The following is a 13682-nucleotide window of genomic DNA, read 5'->3' on the forward strand; positions in this document are numbered from 1 at the left end:
CTTTGTTCCCTATGCCATCCGTCTGGTAAACTCGCAGGATTTGTTTCTCTTGCCATGTACATGTATACATCTGGACTAGACTTTGTTGTTTCATTGTGTCATGTAATATATGTGGGTATATGCATAATTTTGTATTTATTTATTTATCTTGTCATGTTTATATAGCGTATATTGGAAGTGGAGACCCTTTGAGAGCTGTATGCAATGAGATTTCATTTTAATGCATGCCCATTAGTGCACTTTCAAAGTAACCATAAAGTTATTCGAAGTCCAAATCTAAGAAAGACATGAATTCTGAGCGTTTAATTGGATTTTGGTAGGTCAACAAATGCATACAAATCTTCAGGAATTTGCAGAAGGATACAAAAAGAGATAAAGGTGAGCCTCACAAAATACAGATGTCCTAGAATGGGGGTGTCAAACTCAATTTCATTGAGGGCCACATCAGGGTTATGTTTGACTTCAGGGGGCTGGGGTGGGCGGGGCTAGGTCAATGTTACTCATGTCTGGGGCACCTGTGGTGGCTCAGGCAGCCCCTCCCAGCTCCATTTTCAGCTGGGACGGCCTCCTTTTGCTGGCAGAGGCACCGCGGGCTGGTCCTTCGCTGTTTCCAGAGCAGTCCTGAGGACCACTTTTCTGTATTCTGCACAGTAGTGGATTTTTAAGCTGTGCAGATGCAGATAGATAAACTCAACAAGACATCCTTAATAAAGTACATTTATTGGTTCATCAGGTATCCTCATAACTCACATTTGTGGTAAAGCTCTTCTTTAATGACCAATCCTTTGTATATCTGCCTTGTAGTAAAAGATGGTTATCTCCTAACCCATCTCCTAGCGATAGAAAGCAGCTGCCGTGAGTTAGGGAGTTCAGGCAAAAGTGAGGAAAACTCCCCCAACCCATCGAGGGACAAACTAGTGACCAATTGGGATGACAGATGTGGTCACGTGACATGGACTACATTTCCCAGGATACCTTTATATTTCCCATGGTGCATTCCCTTAAGGGGACAGCTCATAATTCCTAAGTAATTATCCAATTCCTATAGACTGGCTGGGACAGCGCAACCAGATTTAAGCACCCCTTGGGCCAGATCCGGTATAAGGGCCTTGAGTTTGACACCCCGACCTAGAAAGTGAAGGATAGGTGATTGTGTGTTTTCTTATATGGGTTCTCCAAAATGGCGCCAGAGTTCTGATTTCTATGGTGGCTTCTCTTCTCAGGACACAGTGGTGGCTTTGGAGGCCCTTTCCTCCTACTGGATCAGCACTTTCAAAGAAGAAGGGAACGAGCTAACGGTTTCTCTTACGGTCCCTGGAAAAAACTTGCCTACTCAGATTTCTTTTGGAAGATCCAATGATCCAATACAGGAAGAGCTTCAGGTACTCATGTTGACATGGCTGTTTATACGATGAGGAATGGAATGAGGAAGTGGGTATAAACCCATCCAGACCTTTCTACTGTCCAAGGACTCTTCCCAGTGGTGGGATTCAAAAAATTTTTAGTACTGATTCTGTGGGCCTGGCGTGACTTGGTGGACATGGATTGGTGGGCATGGCAGGGGAAGGTTACTGCAAAATCCCATTCCCTCCTCACCCCACTAACCTGCTTTCCAGCTCCGTTCTCCCGTGCAGAGCAACCAAAGAAGACCCAGTGGATCAGCTGGGACTCGGGAGGCGGAGAATAGATGGGGGCGGGGCCAGTCAGAGGTGGGATTTGCCAGTTCTCCGAACTACTCAAAATTTCCGCTACCGGTTCTCCAGAACTGGTCAGAAGCTGCTGAATATACCACCTCTGCTTCCAACTCACATTCAGTTGCCAACTTTTGAAAAACCCTGATTTAAAAGATATTGATAGTAACATTCAGATGGCAGATCCTGCAATTCATTGTGTGTAAAAAGGGGAACATGTTTTGCAATTAGGTTTCAAACTGTCTTTTGTATTTATGTGCTTGCAAGGAAATGTATATGTATGCACATGATTTGTCAAGTTTTGGCAATGCTATTTTTGTTGTTATTCTACAAGGTAATTCTGTTTTTCTTCTTCTTCAGTTTTCTTTGGGAAAAGACATCGACGTAAAAGTGGAAGGGAGAGGGAAAGGAACTCTGACTGTAAGTAATTTCATACTACTCTTATAACAAATATTGAATGATGACCACTACAGTTTTTTTACTATGGTTAGGGACTGATATACAGGTAGACTTCAACGTACAACTTCAGTGGAGCCCAAAAATTATGTTAAGTGAGGTGTTTTATGACCTTTCTTGCCACAGTTGTTAAATGAAGGACTGCAGTTGATAAGTTAGTAAACCTGTTGTTAAGTGAACCTGGCTTCCCCCATTGATGTTGCTTGTGAGACTTCAGGATACAGCAACAGTGTGATGACCCAGATTGGGATACAAAAGCAACAAAGACACAAAAGCAGGTGAAGTCCCTTTAATTCCTTCAACTTGGCTTCAAAGGTTCAATTATCACGGACTGGAGGAAAAAACTCCCCCACAAACAGTTGCGGAAGAAATTCTGTTCAAACTCAAAATACATATAAATCATAAATAGAAAAAACAACACAAACCACACTGAAGCAATTAATGAGACAAGGCAGGATAAGGGCTTGAAGACGCCCACAGATATCAAAATACACACACTGGGTAGGACGCCAGAACTCAGATAAGAACTGACAGGCTAGAAATATTTTCACACTTTGCTTCCAGCACTGGGCCATGCACAGTTTGTCCTTTTAACCAGTCCTCTCAGCTGCAGCCCATGAAGGGGATCAAGGCCGTTTCCTCACCCGTAGACCACGCCATTCACGTTTCTCCCTTATCCACTCCTCCCTGCATGCCCTAGGATGAAGAGGGGATGGGCCTGGATCTTCCTCTGAATGCCCAGCCAGCCTGTGCCCTTTCCCAGTTTCCTCTACAACCTCTGGAGCCACACTCCCACTTCCTGTCAGCTGTTCCTCCTCTCCCTCAGAGTCGGATTCTAACAGGGGCATGACAAATGGTCATAAGTATGAACTAGTTGCCAAGGATCCGAATTTTGATCACATGATTATGGGAACACTACAAAGGTCATAAGTGTGAAAAATGGTCATGTCACTTTTTTCAGTGCCGTTATAACTTTGAATGGTCACTAAATGAACTGTTGTAGGCTCACAGCAGGGTTGAAAAATAGGTAGGGGTAGTTACGGACTTACAACCATTCATTTAGTGGCCATTTTGAAGTTACAATGGTACTGAAAAAAGTGACTTAGGATTGATCCTCACACTACAAGAGAGTGAGAGAGAGTCTGTAGAGACTCTCAGTCATCCAGGTCATGGGTGTCTTCTAGTTCTACAGTAGGTCTCCTTTAACTTAGATTCTACTGAAGAATTTTTCCTCAGAGTAATAGGAAAGTCTGCACCTGTTGCATTTGTGTTGAGTGTGCATTTTGTTTAGAGGGAAGGGTTCTTAATATGTGTGACAGTAGTTGGAGGAGAGCAGAAGGAATGTTTCCAACCCTTGATGGGATTGATGTTTGGTGTTATGCCCCTGTTGGAATCTGATTCCGAGGAAGAGGTGGAACAGCTGACAGGGAGTGGGAGTGTGGCTCCGGTGGCTGTGGAAGAAACTGGGGAAGGGCACAGTCCAGCTGGGAATTCAGAGGAAGATCCAGGTCCACCTTCTCTTCATCCTAGGGCATGCAGGGAGGAACGGATAAGGGAGCAACGTGGGTTACGGGGGAGAAAAAGGCCCTGATTCCCTTCATTATCTGCAGCTGGGAAAACAGGATAAAGAGGGTATTTGCGCACAGATCCTTGCTGGAAGCAATGCGTGAAGTATTTTTGGTTTGTCAAGTCTTATCTGAGTTCTGGCGTCCTCCCAACTGTGTGTGTTTCGTTATCTTTTGAAGTCTGCAATGCCTTATCCTTCCCTGTCTTGTTAATTGCTGCATCGTGGTTTGTGTTGGTTTTTATTTATAATTTAGATGTACTTTGGGTTCGGACTGAATTTCTTCCCTCCCTGTTCTTGGGAGAGTTTTTTTCTCCAGCCGATGATAACCAGACATTGGGGGCCAAGTTGGAGGTGTTAAAGGGACTTTGCCTATTTTTTGTGACTTTGTTGCTTTTGTGCCATGCCCTGGGTCATCACATTTGGTTTCCCTGCGTTTTGGATGCATTTCCAATCCTAATGGAAGAGTTTCCAAAAGGTCACAGTACAAATGGTGCCACCACGGATGAACATTAAAGGAGAAATCCACAGCTCTCTTCAGCAGAGAACCCAAATATCGGGAAGCCGGTGGGCCACAGTTGGAAACCTAGGTTCCTGAGCAGTTAAGGAGGCAGTGGGGTTAATATATGTGAGCCTCTTTTGGAATAACTAAAACAATAAGTAGTTTCTTCCTCCTTTTACCAAATTGCTTCTCAACCTTGGCAACTTTAAGATGGGTGGACTTCAACTCTCAGAATTCCCCAGCCAGCCATGCTGCCATGAGTTGAAGTCCACCCCTCTTATAGTTGCCAAGGTGGAAAATCATGATTCTAGCACAGGGGTGTCAAACTCAAGGCCCGCTGGCCAAAAGCTCGCAGGGTTCTTAAATCTGACACGGCTGGCCTAGAAATATCAAAGGACCAGCCCACAGGGCCTCTGCCAGCCAAAATGGGCCACGGGGGGGCATGTGCAACCCCCCCCCAGCCCATTTTCAGCCTCCATGGCCTCCTGCAGCACTCTGCCGGCCAAAAATGGGCCGCATGAGGCCTCCGCGTGGCCCGTTTTTGGCCGGCAGTGCTGCAGGAGGCCAGGGTGGCTTGTGAGGCCCTCGTGCCTCGTTTTAGCCAGCAAAGTGTTTCAGGAGGCTGTCCAGGCTGAAAATGGGGCATGGGGGAGGCATATGTCCTTCCCATCTCCCCCCCCCCGCTTCCGTCCCCCTCCCCCGCTAGCCCTCAGAGGAGAGCTAAGATGCTGATCTGGCCCTCGAAGAAATCCAGTTTGACACCCCTGTTCTAGCACAACTTAACAGCATCATTCAGGAGAGAGAAAGCTAATTTTTTCTTCTTTATCCTTCCAGGTTCTCAAGAAGTTTTATGTTTTGGCTGTCCAGAACAACACCTGTCAAACTCTTGGGCTAGAAGTGACCGTGAGTGGCTCTGTTCGCCGAAATGGTACGTCAGGGATTGGGGGCGGTGGATTTTTATTTTATATTTTTTATAATTGATTGGTGTTTTCCCCCCCGTCTTTTTCTGTTTTGATTACTGTAAACAGCATGCCGTGTTTCTCCTATAATAAGGCCGGGTCTTTTTTTTTTTTTTTTGAGCCCCGAAAAAATGGCTAGGCCATCTTTTTGGGGGTGACTTAATTCTCCCACCTTGTATCTTCGGGCAGGCGCCGACGGCTTGGATGTTGACCTCGGCGTTAGTGGGGCACTTCGTATTGGGGTCAACGCAGGCAGTACCATATCCGGGTGTGCAACAAAAGTACTTCCTAACAGCAAGCCCCCACCACCACCATTCCCCCCCATTTCGCATGTTTTAATATAGGCCTTAATTTGGGGGGAGGGGCTTCATTTCATTTCATGCCTATAAAACATGCTGGGACTTCCTATTGCGGGAGGCCGTATTGTTGGAGAAACAGAGTAGTTGGGCCAACACATCGCAGACTGTTGCTTAATGTGAACTACCTTGTAGAGAGTGATGGGTGGCTTATAAATGTAATAAGTAAATAAGAGCAAATAAATACCATGAATAGGAGAGGAGTGATGTAAATTTGAAAGCTTTATTTCTCCTTTCCTCTCTCTCAGTTTGGGGTTAGCCTCCATAGGTTTTGCTTCTCACAATACACAATGATTAGTGTTTGGGATAATAATAATAATAATAATAATAATAACAACAACAACAACAACAACAATAATAATAATGGAACACTGAAGAAAAAAACAGAAGGCCTGATTCTTGCAGGCCAAGAACAAGCCATCAGAACGAATGTAATCAAAGCCAGAATAGAAAAATCTGCTGATGACCCCAAATCTAGACTCTGCAAAGAAGCAGATGAAACCATTGATCGCATACTGAGCTGTTGCAAGACTGACTACAAACAAAGTCAAAACACAGTCGCTCAGATGGTCCACTGGAACTTGTGTCACAACTACCATCTGCCTGTAGCAAAGAACTGGTGGGATCATAAGCCTGAAAAAGTGGTCGAAAATGAGCATGCAAAACTACCGTGGGACTTCTGAATACTGAGTTACCAAGTTCTGGGACACAATACCCCGGATATCACGACTGTGGAGAAGAAAAAAGTGTGGATCATCGACATTGCCATACCTGGTGATAGCAGAATCGATGAGAAACAACTTGAAAAAGTCACCAGATATCAGGACTTGAGAATCGAACTGCAGAGACTCTGGCATAAACCAGTGCAGGTGGTTCCAGTGGTACTTGGCACACTGGGTGCTGTGCCTAAAGACCTAGGCAACCACTTAAAAACAATTGGTGCTGACAAAATCACCATTGGTCAGCTGCAGAAGGCCACCTTATTGGGATCTGCTCGCATAATCCGCCGATACATCACGCATCCTAAACACTTGGGAAGTGTTCGACTAGTGATTTGTGATACAAAACCCAGCATGGTTATCTCGTCTGCTGTGTATACTGTCATTTTTGTGTACAACAACAACAATAATAATAATAATGTATGATTTAAACATTTATTTATTTTTATTTATTTGATTTGTCCATTGCTTACAAGATAATAGGTGTAAGTATCTTTACAGACCTCTTAGGAATGGAGTGAGGTCAGTAGTGGATAGTGAGGTTAAAGGAGTGGGGGTTAGAGGATGTAACAACAGAGTCAGGTAGTGCATTCCAGGCATTGACCACTCTGTTGCAGAAGTTGTACTTTCTGCAATCAAGTTTAGAGCGGTTAACATTGAGTTTGCATCTGTTGTGAGCTCTTGTATTGTTGCGGTTGAAGCTGAAGTAATCATTGACTGGTAGGACATTGTAGCAGATAATTTTGTGTACTACGCTTAAGTCCAACCGTAGGCGGCGTAGTTCAAGATTGTCCAAACCCAAAATTTCAAGTCTGGTGATATAGGGTATTCTGTTGTGAGCAGAGGAGTGTAGTACTCTTCTCGTGAAATACTTCTGGACTCGCTCAATTGTACTAATGTCCGATATTCAGTGAGGATACCAGACAGATGAGCTGTATTCAAGTATTGGTCTAGCAAAGGTTTTGTATGCCCTAGTTAGCAATTCAATATTTCCAGAGGAGAAGCTTTGTAAGATTTGATTTACAACTGTTAATGCCTTTTTGGCAATGCTGTTACCGTGAGTTCTGGTGCTTAGATCATTAGATATGAATACTCCGAGATCCTTGGCAGAGTGAGGATCATCAACGAGGTCATATTTGCCTAGTTTGTATTTGGCATACTGATATTTTTACCAATGTGTAGGACAGAGCGTTTGTTGGTCGAGTTTTGGAGTTGCCAGATGTTTGACCATTGAGACACATAATCAAGGTCACTTTGAAGAGCAGTATCATTGTCGGTGGTGTTGAACATGATTGGTTTGTCGTTGGCTAGTTTTACACAAAGTGGTAGAACATAGTTTAAATCAAGGGTCTTCAAACTTGGCAAGTTTAAAACTTGTGGACTCCCAACTCCCAGAATTCCTGAGCTAATATGACAGGAAGAGGAATTCTGGGAGTTGAAGTCCACAAGTCTTAAAGCTGTCATGTTTGAAGACCCCTGGTTTAAATGGTGAGCTGTTTAGGCAAAAAGCAAATAAGCCACCTTGTATCTTTAGCCACGTCAGAAAAAATGGTTGCCCAATCTTTTCTTAAAAGCCTTCAGTCAACTTCTGAAGAGAACGGTTGATTGTTCTCACTGTCAGGAAATTCCTCCTTAGTTCTAGATTGCTTCTCTCCTTAATTACTTTCCATCCGTTTCTTCTTCTGCCTTCAGGGGCTTTGGAGAATGGTTTGCCCCTTTCTTCTTTGTGGCAATCCCTGAGCTATTGGAACACTGCTATCATGTCACCCCTAGTCCTTGTCTACAGAGATTCTCAGTCATCCAGGTCATGGCTGTCCCAAAGTGGTTGTCCCATGGTTGTTTTTCAAAACGCAACAGTACTTTCTGACTTTCTGGTTTTTCTTTGAAGACATTTCACTCTCATCCAAGGAGCTTCTCCTTCATTGATTCATTCTTCAGAGCTGAAGAATCTTCTTGGAGAAGTGAAATGCCTTCAAAGAAAAACCAGAAAATCCAGTTTCCTCTTGAAAAAGCACCTTTGGGGCAACCCCAGTCATTTTTTTCGTTAAACTAGATGTACCCAGTTCCTGCAACCGTTCTTCCTATGAGGCACACTCCATATTCAGTGTGCCCATGCGAAAAGCAAATATGTTCCACGCCTCACAATGCCAAATGGTCTTTGCTCTGCGTTGATCCTTGCTAAGATTTGCCTCTGTTTTCTTAACGCAGCTGAATTGGAGGATTACTATTATGAATATGAAGACGATCTTCCACCCACGTCACCCCCTGCTAGCCGGACATTGTCGCGGATTGAGTTATTTGATGCCCGGCAGCGCCGAAGGAGGGAGACCACCGACACCCAACAGTCAAAACATGATGTCACCTACGAAGTCTGCTTCTGGTCAGTTGGCGGGAGACCATTTTGGTAGAATTGTTAAGGGTGGGCTGGCAATAAGCAGTGGACCACTTGACAGATTTATTTATATTTTATTTTATTTTATTTATTTAGACTGGTTCATTTTTTTCTGTATTTTATTTATTTCTTTAGACTGATGTATTTCTTATTCTATTTATTTAGACAGGTTTATTTTATTTTATTTTATTTTCTGACTGGTTAATTTTTTATTTTATTTATTTATTTAGACTGGTTTATTTTATTTTCTGACTGGTTAATTTTTGCTGTATTTTATTTATTTATTTTGACTGGTTTATTTTTTATTTTATTTATTTATTTAGACTGGTTCATTTATTTACTGTATTTTATTTATTTATTTAAAGTGATTTATTTTTTATTTTATTTATTTAAACTGGTTTATTTTATTTTATTTTCTGACTGGTTAATTTTTTATTTTATTTATTTATTTAGACTGGTTTATTTTATTTTCTGACTGGTTAATTTTTGCTGTATTTTATTTATTTATTTTGACTGGTTTATTTTTTATTTTATTTATTTATTTAGACTGGTTCATTTATTTACTGTATTTTATTTATTTATTTAAAGTGATTTATTTTTTATTTTATTTATTTAAACTGGTTTATTTTATTTTATTTTCTGACTGGTTAATTTTAGCTGTATTTTATTTATTTCTTTTGACTGGTTTGTTTTTTATTTATTTATTTTGACGGGTTTAATTTTTACTCATTTTTGTTTTATTTCCACAGGTTTATTTGTTTGTTTGTTTGTTTATAGCCCACTTTTATTGTTTTTACAAATTCAGGTAGTCCTTCAATTGCAGCAGTTCATTTAGCAACCGTTCAAAATTACACTGGCACTGAAAATAGCAACTTATGCCCATTTTTCACACTTATAACTGTTGCAGCCTCCCCCACGGTCACGTGAATAAAATTCAGACATTGGCCATTGACTCGTATTGATGACCGTTGTAGTTTCCAGGGCCAAGCTGACCAGCAGAGTCCATGGGGAAACCAGATTCACTTAGCAATCTAGTTACTAACATTAACAGCTGCAGTGATTCACTTAACAAGTGTGGCAAGAAAAGTCGTAAAATGGGGCAAACGTTCACTTCACAAATGTCTCACTTAGCAACAGAAATGTTGGGCTCAGTTGTGGTCGTAAGTCAAGGACTACCTGCACCTGTAATATCTGAGCCTCCTAGAGTTGATAAAGAAGCGCAGCTATTTAAATATTTTAAATGAATAAATTTAAATAAATAACACACACACACACGGGGAATCCAACCTACTACCGTGTTTCTCATATAATAAGGTCGGGTCTTGGGGTTTTTTTGAGCCCCGAAAAAATGGCTAGGCCGTCTTTTCAGGGGTGACTTAATTCCCCCCCCACCCGCTTGCATCTTCAGGCGGGCGGGTGGCAATGGCTTGGATGTTGACCTCGGCGTTGGTGGGGCACTTCGTATCGGGGTCAACGTAGGCAGCACCATATCCGGGTGTGCAACAAAAGTACTTCCTAACAGCAAGCCCCCCCCCGAACATTCCCCCCCATTTCGCATGTTTTAATATAGGCCTTAATTTGGGGGGAGGGGCTTAATTTCATTTCATGCCTATAAAACATGCTGGGACTTCCTATTGGGGGAGGCCGTATTGTTGGAGAAACAGGGTACATTCCACCACATGACCATATGTGATAACTACAGGTAGTCCTCGACTTACGACCACAACTGAGCCCAAGATTTATCGTTGCTGAGTGGGACATTTGTTAAATGAGCTTTGCCCCATTTTACGACTTTTCTTGCCATGTTTGTTAAGCGAATCACTGCAGAGATTAACTTCACAATACGGTTGTGAAATGTAACTTGGTTTCTCCATTGACTTTGCCTGTCAGAAGGTCGTCAAAAGATATATCACGTGACCCTCACGCTCCTCCCGGGACGCTCCAACCTTTCCTAAATGTGGGTCAGCTGCCAAGCATCCTGTCATGCCCCTGGTGGAGACTGACTCTGAGGGAGAGGAAGAACAGCCGACAGGGAGTGGAAGGGTGGCTCCGGAGATTGTGGAGGAGGCTGGGGAAGGCCAGAGGCCGGCTGGGCAGTCAGAGGAGGACCCAGGCCCATCCCCTATCCATCCTAGGCCACGCAGGGAGGAGAGGATAAGGAAGAGATATATGGTCTACTTGGGAGGAGAGGGCCTTGAAGGAATAAAAGGGGCTTCACTTGTTTTCTGTGACTGTGTTTGTTTTGTATCCCACCCTGGGTCACCACACATCCAAATAGTAGTCGTAAGTGTGAAAAATGGTCCTAGGTCATCTTTTTTCAGGGCTGTTGTAACTTCAATCACTAAATGATCGGTTGTAAATTCGAGGACTACCTGTACAATATCTCACCCTGCCTGAGGTGATGGTAATGGGAAGGGGGGACATATTATGATGCTCTGTACAGGTTGCAGTTACAACAGTTCATTTAGCGACCGTCAGAGCGGCCCTGAGAAAAGTGACTAAGGACCGGTTTTCAGACTGAATGACCATTACAGCATCCCTGTGGTCATGTGATCAAGATTTGGTTGCTTGGCAACCAGCGGGTATTTATGATGATTGCACTGTACGTGACCGCCATTTGTAACCTTCCCAGCCGGCTTTTGATAAGAAGAATCAATGAGGGGAGCCAGATTCACTAAACAACCACACAATTCAGTTCACAACTGCAGGGATTCGCTTAACCACGGCGGCCAGTGGTCGTAAAATGGGGCACGACGCACTTCATGTTTGTCTCGCTTGAGAATGGGAACGTTGGCCTCCGCTGTGGTCAGGCCTGTCAAACTGGCGGGCCGGATGCATCATAAGTAGGCCACACCCACCCCGGCTCCACATAGGTCACGATACGTCACGTGACGCGGTCGCGTTTGACACCCGTGGTTATGGTGGTAACTCAAGGACTACCTGTGCCAACGTTATGTGGTCCAGTTCATCCAAGGTCATCATCTGATGTTTCTATTAATCCACAGAGGTCAACTAGATCAAACTAAAGGCATTAAACTATCTCTCCTAACTTTTCTCTTTCTGTCTTTCTCTACAGGAGACAACGGGGGGCTCGTGTTTCTGGCATGGTCATTGTTGACATCAGCCTATTGAGTGGCTTTCAGCCCGATGAGGTGGACCTTGCTCAGGTAGCTCCTGGCAAAGGGTTGTCCTTCCCTTTAATAGCCATAGCACTTAAGCTTGTACACCGCTTCACAGTGGTTTACAACCCTGTGAAATGATAGAATCAGCCTCTTGCCCACAACAATCGGGGTCCTCATTTTACTGACTTTGGAACGATGGAAGGCTGAGTCAAGCTCGAGCTGGTCAGGATCGAGCTGCTGGCAGTCGGCAGAATTAGCCTATAATACTGCATTCTAACCACTGCGCCAAATAATAGCAATAGCACTTTATACTTACCGTGTTTCTCATATAATAAGGCCGGGTCTTATTTTTTTTTTGAGCCCCGAAAAAATGGCCTGGCCATCTTTTCGAGGGTGACTTAATTCCCCGCTCCCTTGCATCTTCGGGCGGGCGGCGACGGCTTGGATGTTGACCTCGGCGTTGGTGGGGCACTTCGTATCGGGGTCAACGCAGGCAGCACCATATCCGGGTGTGCCACAAAAGTACTTCCTAATGGCAACCCCCCCACACCATTTCCCCCCATTTTGCATGTTTTAATATAGGCCTCAATTTGGGGGGCGGGGCTTAATTTAACTTCATGCCTATAAAACATGCTGGGACTTCCAATTGGGGGGAGGCCGTATTGTTGGAGAAACAGGGTATATACCGTTTCATAGCGCTTTACAGACCTCTCTAAGAAGTTTACAGAGTCAGCCTATTGCCCCCAACAATCTGGGTCCTCATTTTACTGACCTTGGCAGTCAACCTTGAGCTCATCAGGACTGAGGGAATTGAACTCCTGGCAACGTGAGCAGAGTTAGCCTGCAATACTGAGTTCTAACCACTGTGCCACCGCACAGTGAAGTGGTTGTAAAAGCCGTGTTAACAAGTGTAGTGCTAATTTTTGAGCCACTTTGTAAGATGGGAAAGAGATGGTTCAAAGTTAGACAAACGGAAAATTTTCCTTCCTCTTAAAATCAAATCTGTCATAGAAAGCTAATTTTAATACACTGTAGATGGCAAACACATCTATTCCAAGGTCCAATTTCCACAGTAAAAACTGCTCATTACAATGTGATGATAACTTCTGACTCATGGTTGTCTACATCAGTGTTCCTCAACTATTGTTGGCTGGGGAATATTGGGATTTGAAGTCTATACATCTTAAAGTTGCCAAGATTGAGAAATAGCAGTTTATAGAATTAAAACTACTTTGCATGGCACTGTAGAAGTCTATGAAGGATTGCATATTCTTAAGTAATTTTTGACGGTACAATTGGATTAAGGATAAAAGCCAGAGAATGAAAAGATAAGGACTAGAAAAAAATAAAGGGGTTAGACTAAGAATATTTACCAACAACAGGAAATGAATATTAGGAAAATTGCTTCTGAGGAAAGAACACACCGTCTAATTGATGAGAAACATATATGGTTTATGTGCTCTTAATGCTGGAAAAATGTGGTTACTCATACAGTATCTACGTCCATGGAAGAAACTCTTAGATCTGGATGCCCGCAACTTGTCCCCATTTAAACAGAGACTGGGGGCAGAAACCCTGAGAAGGCAGGACTTCTCCATGTCTTTCTATCCACCTTTGAGCTTGGCCAAAAATTAAACCAAGGGTTTCCAAACTTGACAATTTAAAGACTTGTGGACTTCAAGTCCCAGAATTCCTCAGCCGGATATGCTGGCTGGGAAATTCTGGGAGTTGAAGTGTACAAGTCTTTAAAGTTGTCACGTCGGGAGACCCCTGAGTTAAATCGATGTTACATCTTTGCCAATCCTCTTGCTGTTGAAATAAGGGGGGGAATATCACAATCCTTCTTCGGTCACCTCTCTTCTGGCTCTCAGAGAGTGATGCCTGGATTTCAGGTCTTCGGGGCCTGTTAAGTGAACCTAGT

General features: G+C 43.3%; 1 protein-coding gene across 3 annotated transcripts in view; it reads left to right on the forward strand.

Moving 5' to 3' along the window:
* Positions 1 to 13682, forward strand: part of LOC113450112 (complement C4-B-like) — a 104386-nt gene that overhangs the window by 75155 nt on the left and 15549 nt on the right. For all 3 annotated transcript variants that reach the window (XM_087928494.1, XM_087928492.1, XM_026721265.2), the window contains exons 30-34: positions 1224 to 1382; positions 2052 to 2111; positions 5048 to 5141; positions 8456 to 8627; positions 11716 to 11806. In XM_087928494.1, coding sequence (XP_087784620.1) covers positions 1224 to 1382; positions 2052 to 2111; positions 5048 to 5141; positions 8456 to 8627; positions 11716 to 11806 — 576 coding nt within the window. The remainder of the gene's footprint in view (positions 1 to 1223; positions 1383 to 2051; positions 2112 to 5047; positions 5142 to 8455; positions 8628 to 11715; positions 11807 to 13682) is intronic.

The sequence above is a fragment of the Pseudonaja textilis genome, chromosome 2, assembly GCF_049901715.1.
Source record: "Pseudonaja textilis isolate UNSWEBS1 chromosome 2, rPseTex1.2, whole genome shotgun sequence".
Lineage (NCBI taxonomy): Eukaryota > Metazoa > Chordata > Lepidosauria > Squamata > Elapidae > Pseudonaja > Pseudonaja textilis.